Genomic DNA, 22,657 nt, shown 5'->3' with positions numbered 1-22,657 from the left:
AAGTGCAGATAGAAAGAGTAAAGAATACCTTAGATTGAAATAAGGGTCCTGAAGCAAGGAGCAGACATTCTTAGATAGACTAGAGAAGTGTAAGACAAAAATACAAAGGGATTGCCAAACTTTGGAAGAAGATTCACACTAGAACCATTCCCTTGGCTACAAGTTATCATCAGTCCTTAAAAACTTGATTGACATCAGAATCCACTGCATATTCTTTATTGCTTGTTGCATATAAGTATGTGTAGTAAACTGTACATAGCCCTCATTTTAGAAAGTAAATTAAGCCACATTCTACAAATGCGTTTTATCAGTCGTTCAATAAATATTCACAGAACACACACACATATATATACACACACACACACACCCTGAATATAATGTGCCAGGTGCCATTCTAAGCACTAGGGATACAATTATAAAGAAAATCAAGTAACTGCCTTTAAGGCACTTAGACTTTAGTGGTACCATATGGCCCATCTCCCTATCTGTTATCTTTATAATGTTTCAAGTTTAAAACTCTGATTGAATACTGGAGCCTATCTGAAAATAACAATAAAATTATCTAATACACACATTACAAGGCTTAATTCTGTCTACATGTTACACAGAACTAAGAAAAAAAATTACATAAAACAGTACACAATCTCCAGAAGCCCATGGCAGACAAATCATCAACCCCACAAATCCCTCATCAATATCTCCAACCACCTATTCATTTGTAACAAAGTGGTAAACAAAGGACTAAAATGATTCAAAGTGAGGGCACATGAATGAATGATACATTAGAATTAATATCCAAGGCAAATGGGTTCTAATATCCTGCCACTCAGGAGGCAGAAGAAGGAAAGCAAAACAGATTGAAAATTCAGGAAAACTTGTAAAGGGCAGAAATTTTCTCTTACAACCAAAGTTGGTGCCCAAATGAAACTAGAGAATAATGACAATCTACCTCTTTCTGGTCAAAAACTACCTAGACTGCTACTGAGGCAGATGATAATGGTGGGGGGCGGGGGGGCGGTGACAGCAGTTAAGAGTCCCTTAAGACACTTACAACTAGTATCTAGAATATATAAAAAACTTACAACTCAATAACAAAGATGACAAATAACTCAATCCTTTCAATGGGCATAGGATATGAATAGATATTTCTCCAAAGAAGGTACATGAATGGCCAAACAAGCACATGAAAAGATACTCAATATCATGAGGCATTAGAGAAATGCAAAGCAGAACCACAATGAGATGCCACCACCTCACACCCACTAGAATGGCTTTAACCAACAAGACAGACAATAACAAATGTTTAGAGATGTACAGCATTTGGATCTCTCACACATTGCTGGTAGGAATATAAAGTTTGGAGGTTTCTCAAAATGTTAAACACAGAATTGCCATTATGACTCAGCAATTCCACTCTTAGGTATTCACCCAGGAGAAATGGAAAAACATATCCACACAAAGATTTGTACAAGAATGTTCACAGCAGTGTTATTCACAGTAATCAAAAGGTGGAAACAACCTAAATGACCATCAACTGATGAGTCGATAAACTAAATGTGGTATATCCATACCATAGAATACTATTTAGCAATAAAAAAAAGAGCCAAGCATTAATACCTGTTACAACATAGATGAACTTCAAAAGTATTATTCCCACTGAAAAAAGCCAGTCACTAAAGAAAACACATTGTATGATTCCATTTATATGAAATGTGCAGAATAGGCAAATCTACAGAAACAGAAAGTAGGTTAGTGGTTGACTCAAGCTGGGATGGGAATGGAAATGTCTGTAAACAGGCAAGAAATTTCTTTTGGGGGTGATGAAAGTGTTTCTTCTACAAATGGATTGTGGTAATAATCACAACTCTGTAAATATATTTAAAAAATTAACTGTATACTTTAAAAAGGTATATAAATTATACCTCAGTAAAGCTGAAATAGATTTTAAAAGACTTATTGCATTTATTGTGCACTTAAGTGCTTGACATAGTAACTACCTCACAACAACTTTATGAGGTAGACACTACTATTATTATCCCTATTATACAATAAGAAAATTAAGGTACAACCATAAGTAATTTGCCAAAGTCACAGTGACTAATAAGTGACAAGAGCCAGGGTTTGAACCCAGGTAGTCTGGCTCCAGATTCAATGAACACAGAACTGTACTAGCTAACCTCTTACAAAGACCACAAATAAACGTTCTTAGGTAATAACTGTAATAATTAATTAATTATAATTAAAGAATTTACAATCATCCTACAACAATGGTTCTCAACCATTAATGTATACGAATCCCCTAAGGAACTTTGTAAAATTGCACATTTCCACCAAACCCTAAACTCAGAGATTCTGATACTGCAGCAACGAGGGCCAAGAATCCAAACTTGCCACACACACTCCCAGTAAATCTGATGCAGATGGTCTGCGACCACCATCAAACAAACAAAAAAGTACTGTCCGCAGGACATGGAGTACACTTGAAATAAGATTAAGTTCTTTTCACCCCTTTCATTCATTTGCCTCATAGAATGTGGCAGTAAGGATCTATGTACATTAATTTTATTCAAGAAGATTTTTGCCCATCTTATTCTACTTAAGTATTTGTGGATATGGCTTAAAGCCATGTTTTAAAACATGCTTTAGAAACATGTTGCAATTTAATAGTGTTCCAGAATAAGCTTTTAAGACTAATGAACTGAGGCTGCACTTGCTTTGGAACCAAAAAGTGGTTAAATGATAGTTTTTCCATTAGATGTAATCAATAAGGAAAGTAAAATTAAGTTAGTAGTTATGAGACTTGAACGTGAGCCATCTGAACCTATCTATGTGACACTAGAGATCAATTTCAAAATGGTATTCAAGAATCAATTTCATAAAAGTGACAAACTTCTGCAGGTTAACAAGGGTGAAGAAAACAAATTCACAGCATCAGCAAGCCAATAACTCAGGCTAAAATGAATACAAGTTAAACTGAAAACCTTCCATTCTTAGTAAGGATTCATGCGTTATCCTCTCAAATGGTTATGTTTAGACTTCGCCCCATTATAAAAAAAGATCCACCATTTTTCATTAATTTCCAATAAACAGCAGGCCAACTCCAGGTGACTATGAATAGATAGGAACCTTGTAGCTAGGACTCAAAATTTGAATTCTCTTTTTAAAAATGGCAATCTGTAATTCATAAAAGAGGAAACACTGACACCGTGTCTGAACTTTTCTCAGAAATAGAGATGAATGTGAGATCAATAGCAGAACTATGCAAAAACAGCTGGTTAAGATTAAAAGTGCAGTATCTGGCCAAAAAACAGAGAGAAGACAAACAGTCCCACACAAGCATCAGACCTCAACATTGTTAACAGTGTTAACCTTCAAGATTTAATGGTTCTCTAAATCTAATCCTAGAAAATGGAAAATAAATGTCCCTCCAACTAAGAAACAATCCTCCCCACTACTCTAAACCAATTACAATCACTGTAACAATAGTACCTATTATTTTAAGTACCTGCCCTTTTCTAGTACGGGACAAATACTCACTCTCTCATATCAAGCTAGGTAACCAAAGAACTCTCTATTCCTCCTCCCTCACTCCTCTCAGCTAGCCCTGAAACAAAGGACTCCCTACAGAGGATGTGATCTGTTGTTATACCTGCAGAAATCTTGACAGAATTGCCAGATTCCCCAAGAACAACAACAAGAAAAAACAAACAAGAAATAAGATAACATAGACTAACCATCACAGAATCCCTTCATGAACAGAAGCACAGGGATAGAAAATCCTCAGAGAGGCAGAAAAAAATATATTAAAGCATTTAACTAAACAACCATAGGTTATTAAACTTGGAAAATGTACCAGGGACTATGATAAATAGACAAAGATGAATATAAAACTGCCATTGCTCTCTAAGATCTAATTTTGTTGAGCGGGTCAGGGGCACAGAGCAGAGGGAGAAGAGGTGACTGAGATACACATAACCATTTACAATACAATAAATGAATACAGGTGGTGTAGGGAAAAAACATAGGTCTTGAAGTGAGACATGCCTGGGTTCCCCTCCCAACTCTACAACTTATTGCCTAAGTGACCTTAGCCAAGTTGCATAACCTCTTCTTGCCTCATTTACTTAATCTGTAAAAAGGGGAAATATCATCTACCTTGTAAGGTTCTTGGAAGAATAAAATTAGATAAACTATGTAAATGCCATATACAGTCTCTAAGCTCACAGAATGTACTCAGTAACAATTACTAATATAAGCATCAGACCAGAGGGATGTATAAAGCACTACAGGAATCCTCCTGAAGAAATAACAATCTGCTTGAGGAAGACAGGAAAGAATTCACAAGAGGAGACGAAATATGGACTGGGTAAAAAAAATAATCACGAGTGCACTAGACAAAAGGTGAGGGGCAGGGAGAAGGGTTGAGATGTTCACTAAATATCTAACACCCCTAATTCAGTTTGAGAGAAGGGAGGTAAAAGGCTCAGTAAATTAGCATTTCTATTACAGGATACACCATTTTGTATTTGTTTCAATGGATCTGTCCAACACACGAATGTTAGTTCAACAATCGCAACAACTGTTACTCATTTTTGTACCCCAGCACTTAGCAGAGCACCTAATGCAAATTAGATACTCAACCTAAAAATATATTCTGTGGAAAATACAAGCAGGTCTTTTGCTATCTAAAGCCTAAAAGATATCTGACAGTAAAAAATTGCTATAAGTCTGGAAATAAAACCATCTAACCAAATTAGGAATGTTAACATCTCAGGTTAAGCCATGAAGAAACTTCTCTGGTTTATAAAAGTTCTTAGAGATAAAAATACATAATCAGTACAAAAACATATCTAAGTGTAGAAGCATAATGAAATGCTTTTTATGGTTTCTATTTTGCTAATGCAGTTACAGTCAATGGGAATTGCCATGACAAAATGATTGTTTTCATGAAAAGAATCTTCTTTATTACTAAGCAATCAAATTTCATTTTTATTACTGATGTAGGAAAGTTCAAAACCATGATTCATTTATAGAGCGTACAAAAATAAGAAAAGTGTTCAAGAATAGAGTACAGGATCATTTACAAAGCAATAAAAAATTAAAACGTGCATTTCTCTTACTGGCAAGGCAGAAACTTCTACACATAAATGTCTGTAGCTGGATTTGCTGAATATTATAACTTCTGTCTTTGAACAAAAAATGAGAAGCGTGAATTTAATATCTCATCTTCATTTGACATCTTCAGCCCAACTGAAAACTGCTTATCAAGAAATATCAAACATGTTTGAAAAATGTTAAGAAGTTTCATGTTTTCTTTCAATTTTCACTCATATATGAAAGGCTTGAGCTAACATTAATAACTCAAAAGTCTTCACAGAAGACTGACAAATTTTATGGGACATATATCACCAAAATCCTTTAAGTTAAAAATGAAAAATCATGTAATTTCAGAGTACAGAATGTTAATGAAGCACACAAGAATATCAAAACTCACATTATGCTTAATATGGACTATTATACGATCAAAACAAGCCTTTCAAGTGATCGTAACAGCATACCAAAGTTTTCTAAAAGGAAATAAACATTGCCTTTAAGAATCTGGTTTTCAACCTATTCATATGATAAAATAGGTCACACTGCTGTCAATAAACTGTTTTTTGCCTCTAATCTGAAGTATAACCTATTTTGTCTTTGTTTTGCTTTTCCATCTGCCCCTTCAATATCAACTTTACATGTGCCAAGGTGATAAGCACTACGGTATGAGTCTATTCATACAACTAATACAAATGAAAAAAGATTCTCTGAAATGTAATGGCCACTTCAATAACTTCTCAATAATTCCTCAGTGCCTTCCTCAATACTGGAGAATCCTCAGAATGTGAACTACAAATAACTAACAAAATATCTTTATTTCCAAGAGCAAAAGAATTGAACACATTGTATTTTTTCAAATATCTGTTGCAATTATTAGATATTAGATATACAGATGTAATAGCCTTGACTACCATTTCCTTCACTCTTAATAAATCTTGTGAGCAATAGCATCACTTCTATTTTACAAAGGACTTTTAACCCATAGTTTCCACTTTGGGCCTCTAAGACACTTCTGAAATGCTTTCAAAGTCCAAATTTCCCAGTATTCATGTGGAAGAAAGATGGAATAAAAAGCACTTTATTATTGATATAAAAACAAAATTTTTAAAACATGCCTATATTGATTATACTTACTTTCAAAATGCTTACATATGGGTGCCATGGAACCTGTAAAACTACTTTCCTAGATCATACCATAAATTAATGCAACTGTGAGAATGAAATTATTAATAAATTTAAATAATTAAGCACCTGCGTGCTCACAATGAGATAAATGAAATATTCCAAGTCTTCTTTTTCATCCTTTACATAGTTTACAGAGCTTCTAAATAAAGAACATAACAGATATTGTCCTGATTTCAAAAGATTAATAATAATCATAGTATGATGAAATTAACTAATATGCTTAAACTATATCAACACATTAGTGAAGTAATAAGATCATTCAGAAATTATGGTATAGAAGTTAATAAAAATAAAGACACTTTGGATATTTTGCTGACCAAAATGGTAAAGGTTACAAAGGTAACATCCTCAGAGGCACCTAGGAAACAAAAGCAGTAACAAACTACCACATACTGAACATACCATGTACTACCCTAGGTGCTTAGATTATAAAATATACTATCCCTTTTCACAAATAAGCAAACTGTGGCCTAGAAAGCTCTGCCCAAGATCATAAAACAGAAAGCAGAACTGAGCTTAGAATTCAGTTGTCTCACTCCAATGGCCTTGTTCCTAACCTTTATACTCTATTAACTAACAGAGTTTCAATTTCCTCATCCATAAAACAAGAAAAATGCCTAACATGGTCAAATTGTTAATACTAGCAACTATGTATCAATATATCATCTAGCACAGTGGGTCAAAAACCGACGCTTACTCTTATCATCAACCAGATACTCAGCAGCTAAGTTTTTAAGGCTAAAACCTTTCGGCAATGCTAACAAACAAATCACCACTGAAAAAGTCTCAGAGTATTTATACCTATGACCTATACTGAATATTCAATTATATAATGAAGATAAATATGGCTGGAACTTATCAAAGGTATAATCTTGAAACAAATATCTCATAATAATTTATTACAGGAGTAATTTTAATAAAATAACTCTTTACAGATGTTTTATATTATTGAAATAAATTATGTATTCTGTTTATAAGTAATTTTAAAAGCTTTACCAAATTTGTATCTTCACACAGGAGGACAGAAGCAAAGTCCAGTAAAAGAGAAAAACTGATAGGTAAATGAACTAAAAATATTAATGAACACTTATTGAGTGCTTACTATGTGCCAGACACAATGCCAAGCATTTTCTATCTTTTGTCATCTATTCCTTAAATAATCTATAATTATCTTTACCACTTTGCAAATAAGAAACCTAAGGCTTAAAAAGGCAAGTAATTTGCCCAAGGTCACACATTTAGCAAGTAGCTGAATAAGAACCCAGGTCTGACTTTCACTTCCAAGTCCACAGGAAGTAAGCAAGGTGAAGGAAGTGATCAACACTGTAGGAGATTCCTGCAGTTTAGCGCTCAGCACCTTTCTAACTTTTTGCGTGTATCTGGTGGCACTGTGGAGCCCTAAAAGCTGGAGTCACTCCTGGTAAAGAGATGGGCAAGTGAGTCAGGCCTATCACAGTACTCTGTCCTTTTGGCTACAGTGAATACTCCAAATATGGTCATACAACCCAAATTGGAATACTCAATCCTTCCCCGGGATATGTGCCTACCCAACTATCTGAAAAAAATAATTTTTTAAAATCTGAAACTCAACTAATGTATTGGAAAATTTTGCCAGTTAAAAAAACAAGTTAAAATTTAAAATACACAGGCTGTTACAAAAGATTTTGAAAACCACTCAATATCCAGGACTATTTTCATCCTTTTAAAGTTCTTAATCTAGCATATCATTATCTAGAGATCCAAGCTATTAATTCAAAATCATAAGCTACCATTTATTTCCATGTCACTGAGTTAAAAGAAAAATTCAAAATTCTCTCCCAGTTTAAGAAATTTATCCAAAGAAACTACTCAGATACACAAATATGTATTTGTAAGCACTGTTTACAAAGTCATATACACCTGTGATGGTTTTGAGGTGCATTAAACTGGCTAGACTGAACTACATCTGCCAGAATACCCCTTCTACTATCTATTAGGGTGAGCTACAAGGGGTATCCTCCAGCAGGTTTTGGGAAGACAGAAGGGAGGCAACAGCCATTTTGTAGCAAACACCTCCCAGTTATTCAAATACTAATCTAGGCGTTGCTGTGAAGGGATTTTGCTGATACAATTAAAGTCCAGGATCAGCTGACTTTGTGTTAATCAAAAGGGAGATTATCCTGGGTGGGCCCAACTTACTAACAGAGGACCTTAAGTCCTCCCTGAGCTGGGGCTCCGCAAGCAGCACCTGCGGCACGTGCTCCCTCCTCCTCCTGGACCCCCTTCAGGGCTGTCTGCCTTCGAATTTAGCATTTGCTTGGCCAACCCCACAACAACAGCATAAGCCAGTTCCATGCACACCTGAGCGCGCGCACGTGCGTGCGTGCGTGCGTGCGAGTGTGTGTGTGTGTGTGTGTAGACAGAGCTAGAACTAGCACTACAGCTCCTACCACTTCTGCTTCTCAGGCCGAACTAATACAATACCCAAATACCCATCATAATAAGACTAGATAAGCTAATTATGTTTTCTTCATTACTGTGAATACTAATGCAACCATTTAACAATGATGATATATATGTCAGTCCATTCATAGACATGGAAAGAGATCTCGATATGCTACATGACAAAACAGATTACAAAAAAGTAATCATATTATATATTATGTTCATTTTTTTTTATTTGTAGGGAGAGTAAATGAGGTAGCTTTGTTCACCAAAGTTTTGATGATGAGGATGAGATTTTAAATTTATGATTTTAGGTGATTTTTACTTTGTATTCTTTTGGATTGTTTTCATTTTCTACAGTAGTAATGTATCATTTTTATTATGAGAAAAAAAGAAAAAAACAATAAACCTTTCTTATTACACAGAAAAAAAATGTCAGGTAGACTTACAGGCTAAAATGTGCTCAGAGTCTTAAAGGACAGACAGGAGTTATCCAAGCAAAGTGGACAGTTCAGGGAAAAGGCAACATTTGCCAAAGATGGACACTAATAATAGTTTATTTATTTACTAATAGTTTAGAAAGGCAAGAGTTCAAGGAAAGGGGTGATGAGAGATGAGGCTGGAGAGACAGACTTGGAATATAACTCATGGAGGCTCTTGTATGCCTCACTCCATTCTACTGACAGTGGGGAACCAATGAGGTGTTAAAACAAGAGGAGTTAAATCTGCATTTTACAAAAATAAAAATAAAACAACACAAACAGACAAAAACCCACTGAGGCTTTGCAGTGTAGAGGCTGTACTAGAAAGAGACCAGACTGAAAACAGGAAAACCTATTCAGACACTACTACAGTAATCCAAGCAAGAAATAACAAAGCCCTAAACTAAGGTAATAATATAGCAGTGGAGATGGAGAGAATACCTACTGAGTCATAATAAGGAGTAAAAATTGAGAGGACTTGGTGAGAGATACACTAGTGGTAAAGAGACAGAAGTGGTTCATTTAAATGGGGGAGTTCAGAGAAGGCTTTCAAAAAGATCTCCTTATGAATGAGGTTCTCAAGGAGGGCACTTCATGAATATCACAGACAGATGTAAGATGCCCGTTAAATGTTTCCAAAAGAAATACCAGTTTGTTGGCCCACTGAAAGAAAGAATAATAAGCAAAGTGTTAAACACATTAAAAATAGAGCTCTCAACTACAAAAACAGATTCACATTTACTGATTAAGTTATGTAGATATGTATCTCTAATCTCTTGAGGTTGATCTCTTCCAAGAAAACCATATTACTGCCAGAGGCAGAATGCTGTGATTAGTTGTTGGATTTGAGTCACACTTACAAGTCAAATACCTATTTTCGCTGTTGCCAAAATATAATCTTTCAAATTTTTAAAATTAGAACCATTTAAATTCAAAAGTAAAATATTCTCACTCCACCAACATCCTATCCTTATTACCCTGACATTACTAGTTAAAATTAGTTGAATATTCTTCTATATTTTTCTTTGCTTACATATACATGTTTATACAGGGTTCATTTATTTAACAACAGTGGGTTCATACTATATACATACACACATATACACTATTCTATAACTTGTTTTTACTTAAGATAATCGGAGTTTTCAAGCCAATACATTTAACAGATATACCTCTTCATTTTTAGTATCTGTAATAATGTGGGCATGCCATAACTTAGGACATTTCTGGGTTTTTGCTATTACAAATAATACTACAATTATTACTGTTGTATATTTCTTTAAATAATGGTCCTTCTATTTCTATGAGATAAATCCCATGAAGAAGAACTTCTGGGTCAATTAATGGCATTTAAATAAATATTGCTATGTTAAGTTCCCAAAAAGCAGTGATTTCTTACAGACTCACCAGTACTTTGAGGGTCCAACTGAGTGGAAATTAGTGGAGAACATCCTTTCATACATTCACTGCTGATTTGCATTTCCCCTTTTGTGAACTGCCTGTTCCTGGTCCTTTATCTTTGATTCTGTTGGACTGTCTTTTTCTTAATGTGTAGAAACTGATGTCTCTTATCATACAAAGCTTTTTAAATTTATGTGCAATAAAATCCATAATTATTTTCTTCCATGAACTCTGAATTCTGTGTCTTGTTTGGGCCTCCTACGCTATATCTCCGATATTTTTTCCTAATTATTTTATTACAATTTGGTTTTTGTTCTTATTTTACACTTAAATCTTTAATTCATTTGGAATTTATTCTTGCAATGTTATGACTTAGGAGTTGTCCCAACACCATTTATTGAATTACTCATCTATAAACGTCTCCTCCTAGAGTGACCACTCCAAATAGCTAAGATGGCAGACTGATAAAATTCCTAGAAATTCTTAAATTCCACTAATGGAAGCAAAGTTCCAAACTTATTAAAAGCTTACTAAAAGATATTCATCATTTTTTCTTTAAAAGAAACCACACATTAGGGAATACAGTATACCAATATCAGCATACACTGAAATATTTTAACATAGCAGTAATCTAAATTAAATTAATGATCTAACTTTTTTAAAAACATAAATGGTATAAATAGAAATAATCGTTGTTTGAAATCTCAAGATTATTCATTGATTCAGGTCGCAAATATTTACTGAGCACCAACTGACAGGTCCTCAAGATACTAGAGACAGGGACTTTCCTGGTGGTGCAGTGGTTAAGAATCCACCTGCCAATGCAGGGGACAGAGGTTCTAGCCCTGGTCCGGGATGATACCACATGCTGCAGAGCAACGAAGCCCGTGCGCCACAACTACTGAGCCTGCGCTCTAGAGCCCACGAGCTACAACTACTGAGCCCACGTACCACAACTACTGAAGCTCACATGCCTAGAGCCTGTGCTCTGCAACACGAGAAGCCACTGCAATGAGAAGCCTGCTTACCGCTACAAAGAGTAGCCCCCGCTCAACGCAACTAGAGAGAAGCCTTCACGCAGCAATGAAGACCCAAGGCAGCCAAAAATAAATAAATAAATTTTAAAAAGAAAAAATGATACTAGAGAAAAAATAAGTATTATCCCAGCTTTCATGAAGCTTGCAATCTAGTGGGAGTTTCCCTCTCTTTTAGAAAAGTCTTTAAGTGAAACAAGGAAAAAAGAACTATGTTCACACAAAGGCAATGAAAAACATTTTGGCAAATTCTATAACACATTCAGTACTTTCCATTTCAAAAATACCACCTTATTGTAAATGTACCTATTTATCCTCGTGACTGAATATTTACCGTACTCACCGTGAAAATACTGCTAGAATGTTTAACTCCATTTAAAGATTAACTATTACCCATCAACCTACACCTACAATAGTCTCCTCACTTTCTCAACAATATTTAATTTCTTTCACTACAGCAAATAAGAACATCGATAACAGAAATACATTGTAAATCTATTTACATCAATCATGTTCAGTCCCTCAAATCAAAGGTGTTTCAAAAAATTCATGTAGACTTAAAAATGTGTCAATGAATCCTACACACTTAGCAAATGGTAATACTGTGCTGCTCGGAGAGGAAACTTCGGTGGCCACTCAAATGACAATGGCGACTCACTAGTGACAATCACCTTAAACTTCAGGTCCCAAACCGAGGCTGCCCCCATACTTAATCACTGAAGCCTTCGAAAGCCCTGCCCCTGTGGCCACGCACCCACCTTAATTCCAACCCACGGCGTTCTCCACGCACCCCAACACCTCCAGGCCCAGTGGGCAGCTGGACAAAGCAGTGCCCAGGAAAAGTAGATGGAACTCCCAGTCCCACGGGGTGACCTTGGCCAAGTTTCTCCCCCTCCGTTTTCTCATCTGTGAGATGCGGCTGGTAGTCAGTGCCCACCTCCATCCCCAGGCCTGGTTTCAGCGTCTAATGCTGCAAGGCTGGAAGAAACCTGAAGTTCTAAACCCCACAGTGCTCCCCACGACTGCCCCACACCGGTCCCCGCCTCCCTCCGGGTCCGCGGCCATGCACACGCTACCTGCGATCTGCGAGACGAAGGCTTCTGCCACTAGAGACATGTCGGCTCGGCGGCCTTGCGCCCGCGGTTCCTACTCCCCGGGAACCTCAGCGAACTCCTGCACAACCCGGCGGTTCCTGGTACCTAACAGACCTGGCCCCGGCTGAGGCTCGGACTAGCAAAGCCCACCCCCGCGGCGGCCGTGGCTGCTCGGGCGGCGAAGACCCCAAGGTTACCAACAGGCCGGGCCAGGAACTTCCGGCGCAGCTGACAGCGGCGAGAGAGCACTTCCGCCGGCCCCGCCTCTGACTCCTCCCGGCGTTTCTGTTAGGCCTCACGGCAGCTGTGGGCTGCCGGTGGGCGGGGGGAGGGGAGGGAGAGGGGAGAAGGGTGTTTGATTCCCGACTCCAGCCTACCCGGCAGGCTGGGGTACCCCAGAGGTTTTCAGTTTCGTTTCTAAGCGAGGATTTTGTAAGCAATTAACTTTTTTTTAAAGTCGTTTCAAACAACAAGCATTTGTTTGCTCTTGATTGTATAGGTTGGTGATTTTTTAAATTCTATTTTTTTACATAAGTTTTAAAGGTTAAACTCCATTTACAGTTATTACAAAATATTGGCTATATTCCCCGTGTTGTATTCATACAGTACATCCCTGTAGCTAATCTTACACCCCGTAATCTGTACCTCCCACTCCGCCACCCCTGTATTGCCCCTCCCCCCCGCCACTGGTAACCATTAATTTGTTCTCTATATCCGTGAGTCTGTTTCCTTTTTGTTATATTCACAAATACAATATTTGTTGTATTTTTTAGATTCCACAAATAAGGGATATCATCAAGGCAAGTAACAGTTTTAAGTGTCCACTGGATACTAGGCATTTAAAAAATATATACAGTATTCTGTTTCATGTCATCCTCTAGATGACCAATAAGATTATGTTATTGCCATTTTACAGATAAAGAAACAGGCTTAGGAATTTTAAACTGCCTGCGCGGGGAGTCCACCCAAGCCCAGATTCAAACCCACATTAATTTCCTCTGTTCAACTATACTGTTAGGTTGATTAGTCCATGGACAGATGTTAGTGTTTATTTCTTTATTCAAACATGCTTGCCAGAGAGAAGGCGGCTTGAGCAGCACCTAAGCTAAAAGTTTGCCCTTCATCTCTGTACACCTGAAATGAAGCTCATCTTGGAGAATAAAATACTCCAGTCACACACTTCAGTTCATCCCTTTCAGGGGAAAGAGGGGCAGGAAGAGGAGACACCTAAATCCCATAGGTGACTTTTTGCCCCTTAACCTAATAACTTTTAAAATTATACATAAACAATTCAAGAAAAATCAGACTATATTACAGATTTAGAGGAATGAAATATTACAAGTGAAACAGACTTCAGAGATCATCTGGAGGGCCAAAGCCCCTCTTTCACTGATGATAAACAGGTTCAGAGTGATGAGGTGACTCATTTTAAATCACACAGTAATTGGAAATCCAAGCCATAGCAATTAGGCAAGAAAAGGAAAGCAAAGGAGGGTGGGAGGGAGGGTGATGCAAGAGGGAAGAGATATGGGAACATATGTATATGTATAACTGATTCACTTTGTTGTAAAGGAGAAACTAACACACTATTGTAAAACAGTTATACTCAAATAAAGATGTTAAAAAAATAAAATAAAATATACCTAAAAAAGCAAAAAAAAAAAAAAAAAGGAAAGAATAGAAATTCAATTTGGAAATGAAGAAGAAAAACTGTCACTATTTGCAGATGCTATGATATTAAATGTAAAAAACCATAGGGCTTCCCTGGTGGCTCAGTGGTTGGGAGTCCGCCTGCCAATGCAGGGGACACAGGTTCATGTCCCAGTCCAGGAAGATCCCACATGCCGCGGAGTGGCTGGGCCCGTGAGCCATGGCCGCTGAGCCTGCGCGTCCGGAGCCTGTGCTCTGCAACGGGAGAGGCCGCAGCAGTGAGAGGCCCTCATACTGCAAAAAAAAAAAAAAAAAAAAAAAAAAAAAAAAAAACCCTAACGACCACCAAAAAAACTTTAAACTAATAAATGAATTCAGTGAAGTTTCAGGATACAAAATCAATACATAGAAATCTGTTGTTTCTATACAGTAACAACAAAATGTCATAAAGAAAAATTAAGAAAACAATCCCATTTACAATTCCATCAAAAATAATAAGATAGGGACTTCCCTGGTGGCACAGTGGTTAAGAATCGGCCTGCCAATGCAAGAGACACAGGTTTGAGCCCTGGACCAGGAAGATCCCACATGCCTCGGAGCAACTAAGCCCTCATGCCACAACTACTGAAGCCCGCTCACCTAGAGCCCATGCTCCGCAACAAGAGAAGCCACCGCAATGAGAAGCCCGTGCACCACAACGAAGAGTAGCTCCCACTCACCGCAACTAGAGAAAGCCCGTGCACAACAAAGAAGACCCAATGCAGCCATAAATAAATAAATAAATTTATAAATAATAATAATTGATTTTTAAAAATTGAAGAGGGCTTCCCTGGTGGTGCAGTGGTTAAGAATCCGCCTGCCAATGCAGGGGACATGGGTTTGAGCCCTGGTCCGGGAAGATCCCACATGCTGCGGAGCAACTAAGCCCGTGTGCCACACTACTGAGTCTGTGCTCTAGAGCCCGTGAGCCACAACTACTGAAGCCCACGCACCTAGAGCCCGTGCTCCGCAACGAGAGAAGCCACCGCAATGAGAAGCCTGCACACCGTAACCAAGAGTAGCCCCCGCTTGCCACAACTAGAGAAAGCCCGCGCACAGCAAAGAGGACCCAATGCAGACAAAAATAAATGAATTAAATAAATTTTTTTAAAAAATTGAAGAAGACACAAATAAATGGAAAATATTCTGTGCTATGGATTGGAAGAATTAGTATTTTTAAAATGTCCATAATGCCCAGAGCAATATACAGATTCAATGCAATCCCTATAAAACTTCCTATGGCATTTTTCACAGAAATAGAACAAACAATTCTAAAATTTGTATGGAAGCACAAAAAACTCCAAATAGCCAAAGTAATCTTGAGAAAGAAGAACAAAGCTGGAGGCATCATGCTTCCTGGTTTCAAACTATTTATATTACAAAGCAGTAGTAATCTAAAGAGAATGGTATTAGCATAAAAACAGACACATGGATTAATAGAACAGAATAGAAAGCTCAGAAATAAACCAATGTATATGGCAGTTAATTTATGACAAAGGAGCCAAGGATATACAGCGGGGAAAGGACAATCTCTTCAATAAATGATCCTGGGAAAACTGGACAGCTGCATGCAAAGGATGAAACTGGACCACTACCTTACACCATACACAAAAATTAACTCAAAATGGATTAAAGACTTGAATATAAGACCTAAAACCATAAATCTCCTAGAAGAAAACATGGGCAGTAAGCAACTTGACATCAATCTTGGTGATGATTTTTTTGGATTTGATACCAAAAGCAAAGGCAACAAAAGTGAAAATAAACAAGTGAGACTACATCAAACTAAGAAGCTCTGCACAGCAAAGGAAACAATCAACAAAATGAAAAGGCAACCTACTGAATGGGATAAAATATTTGCAAATCATATATATGTTAAGGGGTTAATATCTATAATACATAAAGAACTCATACAACTCAATACTTTTAAAAATATGATTTAAAAATAGACAGAGGGACTTCCCTGGCCATCCAGGGTTTATAGGACTCTGTGCTTTCACTGCTCAGGGCCCGGGCTCAGTCCCTGGTCAGGGAACTAAGATCCCACAAGCTGTGCAGTGCAGCCAAAATAAAATAAAATAAAGTAAAATAGAAATGGTCAGACAACTTGAACAGACTTCTTTCCAAAGAAGACATACAGATGGCCAACATGAAAAGATGTTCAACATCACAAATCATCAGGGAAATGCAATTCGAAATCACAATGAGATACACCACACACCTGTTAGAACACCTATCATTAAAAAGTCAAGAAATAACATTGTTGTTGAGGATATGGAGAAAAGGGAAACTTGTGCACTCTAGGTGAGAATGTAAGTTGGTGTAGCCACTGTGGAAAACAGTATAAAGTTTTCTCAAAATAATTAAAAATAGAACTACCATACAAACCAGCAATTCCAATCCTGGGTGTTCATTTGAAGAAAGCAAAACACTAACTCGAAAAGATATATGCACCCCCATGTTCACAGCATTATTTACAATAGCCAAGATTTGGAAGCAACCTAAGTGTCCATCAACAGACGAATGGATAAAGAGGATGTGGTATTTGTACATACATGCAATGGGGTATTATTCAGCCATACAAAATAATGAACTCTTGCCATTTGCAACAACATGGATGGACCTTGAGGGCATTATGCTAACTGAAATAAGTCAGAGAAAGACAAATAACATATGATCTCCTTTATAAGTGAAATCTAAAGAAAAGAAAGAAAGAAAAGAAAAGGAAAAAAGCTTATAGATACAGAGAACAGATTGGTGGTTGCCAGAGGCAGGGTGTAAGTATTGGGTGAAATGGCTGAAGGGAGTCAAAAGGTACAAACTTCCAGTTATAAAATAAGTCAAGGGGATATAATGTACATCATGGTGACCATAGTTAACAATAATGTATTGCATATTTAAAAAATGCTAAATCTTAAAAGTTCACATCGCAAGAAAAAATAGAATAAATCTTAAAAGTTCTCATCACAAGAAAAAACTTCTGTAACTATGTATAGTGACAGACTGTTAACTAGACTTATTGTGGTGATCATTTTGCAACTGTACATACAAACGTGGAATCATTTAGCTGTACATCTGAAACTCATGTAATGTTGTATGTCAATCATACCTCAATAAAAAAAGAATCACACAGTACATTTAAAAGTCAGATAGCTTACTAAGTTTCTGCAAAGAAACCTGATGTTCCAAAAATTATTGCCCATGACATTTAGAAAGCAATGTTTCCTTTCTTTATGCTTCCATAGGTCTCTAAAACTGTGTGACAGTTTATTGTTCATATTTCTGCCTCCTTAACTAGTGCATTAGTTTCATAACAGATAACCACAAACTGAGTGGCTAAAAACAATAGAAATTTATTCTCTCAAAAATGTGGAAGCTAGAAGTCTGAAATCAAGGTGTCAACAGAGCCATGCTTTCTCTCCAAGCTGCAAGGAAGAATTCTTAGGGAATTCCTCTTTGTAGCTTTCGGGGGTTGCCAGCAATCAGTCCTTGGCCTTCTTTGGCTTATAGACACATCACTCAAATCTCTGCCTCTGTCATCACACGGTGTTCTCCCCCTGTGTCTATGTGGGCACATTTCCCTCTTCTTATAAGGCACCAGTCATTGGCTCAGGGCCCACCCTAATCCAGTATGACCTCATCTTAAATTGGTTTCATCTGCAAAGACCCTATTTCCAACTGGGAACCTGAACCAAAGCCCTGAGAAAGTGCTGAGGATTTGGATTGGCAAAAACAAAACAAGTCCATAGGGCAGGGGTGAGCCCCAAAATGGAAGAGAATGGCAAGAGCAAGGGACTGGGCACACATGTAAGAGAAACAGAGCAAGATTAGAAGAAGAGGAGAATTCACCCTCCTTATTTCAGTTAAGCTTCTATGACTTGATGCGTGGTACATGGATGAGCTGGGCTGGCTGAAAGGTACTGCGTTGGGACTGACACCAATCCTGTTTTAGCAAGCTTTTGAGAAAAAAACAAAGATCTGCTAGGGGAAACTGTCTATGCTCAACTCTTTCTTCATTGTAGTCAGGGAAACAGAATCATTGGCACCATATGGATTCACTTTTTCTCCCTGACTGATGGTTCTTTGCTTCCCACACAGGCTAATTTGTGCTGGAAAGAATCTATAAATGTGGGAGGTCTTTATTACTAAAAATTAAATCCAATAAAATGCAGATGTCCTAACGGTGCCCACAAACAAGCTGTCTTTGTAATAAATAGCCAACTGGAGAAAATATATTTATGCATCTGTATTAGAACAACTGGCAGATTTAAAACTGAAGATCTGTTTAAGATCACCACAATTAGGGAACATACAAGAAAACAAGCCACTGGAATTTTTAAGAATGAGGTTATAAAACAAAAGTGCTAGGGAATTCATATGTTACTAAACGGATAATCACACAATTATTTAAAATAAAATATTAATGCATGACGCTAACAGCCTTACTGTTTGCCCTAACAAAATCACTTTTCTTGCAAAACTGTTCTGTCAATGTCATTTTCATGTCTTAATCTGGATTTTATATTACCATGTTAAATTAAAAATATATAGTGATCATGATGAATATATGCTTTATTAAGCTTAAAGTACTAAGGCATTTTATCTTCATTTTGTTTTTCTGTAGCAGAATGTTAATATTTTAAATGTAAATATTTTCTTTTTTCAAAAATGCCTGCAAGAAAAAATTTGAGATTTCTTCAAAATTATACTATTTACTTAACAATGATATAATAAATTCAGGTCTTTTTTATCAAATTAGTTCCCCCCCAACTCCCATCAACAGAATTAACTATCATTAATTCAATCAATCCAAATAGAGTGTTAATATAGTTAAAAAACAGTAAGGTAACCATGTTATGCACCAGAGCTTTTCTGTTCATCTGTTAACAGTTTTTACTTCTTTAAAAACAATGGAACTATTAGCAATCTAATATATTACAGAGATTTTTTTTTAAAGGGTACAGAAATGTGACAGCCATTGGTTCTTGGTTCTTATCTCTCTCAACCCCTCTTTCCCGCATATTGTTTAATTCCTAAGAAATCATGGTCAATCCAGGACTATTAGGTTCTTACCTCTTTCTCACTTTCTGATCCCACCCTCCTGCATTTTAGGTTAGCGCACACCCTCATATGAACTGCAAGTCTATTGGCCTACACTTTGGGAACTATCTACGTTATCGATTCTAGTGGGCCTAGATTCTTCAAACATTAACTGGTTATCAAAAGAAGTGAAAATGCTTAATTTCCAAAATATTCTGCAGAATATGTATGTTACCTCGTTTTCACAGCTTTACCTTATTATTGGGAGCTGAGTCTCTTAACCGTATCTACTGAGGGTGCTCTTCACTGGTGGTAGATAAATGTCTTATCTACAGTTACAGGAACTGAATGAGTTAGGACTTTTCTGGTTGCAAGTTATAAAAACACAATGAAACCTAACATAAGAAAGTTTGAGTTTTTTGCCTCACAGTGGCAGAAAAGACACGAGAGTAATTCCCAGAACTGAATGAAGAGCTCTAGGAGCCAGGACCTTAGTGCTTCAGCTCTCTGTCTCACCACCTCTCATCTCTGTTCAGCTTTTTTTTTTTTTTTAATTGAACACACACCTTCTCCCAGATGGCAGGAAAAATAGCTGCCAGCAGCACCGACTTAACATCTTCCTAGTTGGGCAACCCCAACTTCCTTAAATCAATCCCAGGGAAGAATGATAATTGCTTGGATGTTCTCACCTCTGGATTAATATTTTGTCCAAGTGAATGGGTTCAGTGATCAACCAGGCCAGGGAGAAATGGGACCTGTTATAAGAAGGAAAAATGGAAGAAAAGATGCTAGGAGCCAAAACCATAGTACCACAGTCTATAGTAAGACTCAAGAGTGCTACACTGTGGCTGCCACTTGTTTTAAAACTAGAAAAGCCATTTAAGCTCTTTGGTATTTTTCATTTCCACAAAGGGGATAATAAAATCTAATAACGCCTTAACTACAGTCTCTTGAGGTGGGGGAAGGAGAGAGAAATTCAGATGATTGTGTTAACTAAAAGGAAGAGCTGAGGATACCTTCAACAAGTTATATTTATTATTTATATATATTTATTATGACATTATTATACTTACAGAAAAGTAATTACTTTTACATAAATGTAATAAGCTAACTCAGTCCTAAATCACTATAGCAGTAAACTTACAGGTTTGCAAAACAAAACGAAAAACCCACACACAATTGTCTCATCCCTTGGTGTATATATTATCCTTCCAGAGCTGGCTAACAAGGATATACGCTTTCTGAAGCTATAAATAATATGTGTGAATATAACAACATGGAAACATGGAAATATGAATGATGCAATGTTACATAATAGCAGAATGTGAAATGTATTTTATTGTGAATACCACTATGTAACAATGTGTTCAAAAAAAACTGGGTGGGATTTCTCAAATGTGGTAAAAGTGTCGCAACAAAGGGATGGAATTTTGATTTTTTTTCTTTTGGCTGTCTTCTAAACTTTCTGTCATATTTTTTACCACTTTTACAACTTAGGAAAAAAGTGTTTTTATCACACTGAGTAGAACTTTTTAGAAGGTGACTAAGAGGGCAAGCACACTGGCCTGTCTACATGCAGGCCTCACAGTACAGGTCTCCACAGCCTTAATTATACTCTTGAGAACCTGCCTTAACCAGTTCCACGTTCCATAGCAGAGATTCACTGCTACGGTAATGAGAGAAGAACACGTGCAGACAGAACAACATCCAAAATACATTACTGCTTGATTGCATGTCCTTAGTCAATGCTGCACACACCTGGACAAGACATATCTCAATGCGTGACTCCTATCGTCAAATACTGAGTGGTGCATTGAATAGGGAGAAACTGGCAAAATTTGTAGACTGGTTACAGAGACTCTTGCTTTTGATGATGGTTTGGCATTGACTTTAAACTTTGTCTGAGTTTTCATATTTTACCTTATAACCCTTAAACAAAGCTGAAGAGGAAAGTGGTTAAGGAACCTGAAGCAAGAGTGTCTACAACATGTGTGTCACCAACAACTGGTAAAGAATGGGCCTAAGACAGCAGAAATTTGAAAGGACCTCTGAACACTTGGAGACACTTCGAGGAAAAGGTTCTCATTATGGAAAAATAGGTCACCTCTGATATAAAGTTGGCATCTATAAGATTATGTCCATCAACATGGCCACCACTGTTTTCCTTTGCCCTTTTTTCAAATCAGAATCTGTATTAGAGCATGAGATTTATTCACTCATTCATTCATTCATCAGGTAATTATTGGACCCCATTTTGTAATGCTAGGCCCTTAACATGATCATGGAGATACTATGGTGAACAAAATTCAGTGTCTGCTCTGAATTACCATCTAATTGATATGGACCCAGTTGAGAAGATGGACAAGCAAACAAGCCATTTCAACAGTGTAACAAGTGTTATGAGTGTCCAAACCCATTCAAAGTCACAGGCAATGTGACCTAAGAAATATTTTAAGTTGCTGTGTTGCCATAGCAACCACAACTCTTCAGGGTAAGTGAAATGCCCTTGCCAGGACACCAAATGCCTTTCTGAAATTAGATGTCTGAAAATTAACTCCTTAGGCTGGTACATAGTGCACCTTCAGTAACCTGAAAATTCATCAGATATCTTAGCCTTCACAGGGGTAATGAACAACCTTATTTTGGCACATGTGTGAAACTCACAGTCTCTCAGGGGCACGATGTGCTTCTGTTCATGGCAATTCATTATTTTTTTTCCTTTCTAGATAAAATGAAAACATCTCACCATATACTCCTCAAAATCAAAAGCAGTGATTTTAAGCTGTTGGTCAGTTCAAATTTCAGCATGAAACATTTGGTATCTTACCAGCTTCCCTTTTTTAAAACAGTATCCCAGAAATAAAACACAGGAACTCAAAAGGAATAGAAACAACTAATATTGGAAAGCAGCACTTCTCACCAATCACAGCAATGTTTCCCATTTTCTTCCTGGAAAGTTTTTAATAAGTGACTGAATATTCCTCTCTTTGCTGTTGAACCCGGTCATTCACATGAACCCACATGAACTTTACTGAGATCTTCTATTTAGTTTTGTCTGTATATTACTGTCTGTAAAGAACCTAATTCCAACTATAAAAGTCACAAAGAATAACTGCCTTTGCTTTGTTTAAAGTCATATTTATAACACCAGTAGTGTTGTTAGGCTACTACTCCAAAATCATGAGTAAAGGGTACTGTATGAGGAGCACTCAAA

The 22,657-nt window shown here is 37.1% G+C and overlaps 1 protein-coding gene across 1 annotated transcript in view; it reads right to left on the bottom strand.

The window, feature by feature from the left end:
- The window catches only part of MTX2 (metaxin 2), a 60,422-nt gene extending 47,423 nt beyond the window's left edge, over positions 1-12,999 (bottom strand). The window contains exon 1 of the mRNA XM_059052975.2: positions 12,697-12,999. Within this exon, the coding sequence (XP_058908958.1) occupies positions 12,697-12,736 (40 nt within the window). The 5' untranslated portion in view covers positions 12,737-12,999. The remainder of the gene's footprint in view (positions 1-12,696) is intronic.
- Between the last annotated feature and the right edge of the window lie 9,658 nt (positions 13,000-22,657).

Source organism: Kogia breviceps, chromosome 2 (genome assembly GCF_026419965.1).
Source record: "Kogia breviceps isolate mKogBre1 chromosome 2, mKogBre1 haplotype 1, whole genome shotgun sequence".
NCBI lineage: Eukaryota > Metazoa > Chordata > Mammalia > Artiodactyla > Physeteridae > Kogia > Kogia breviceps.
Note: the sequence above shows the minus strand (reverse complement) of the source record. Positions and strands in the feature narration are given on the sequence as shown.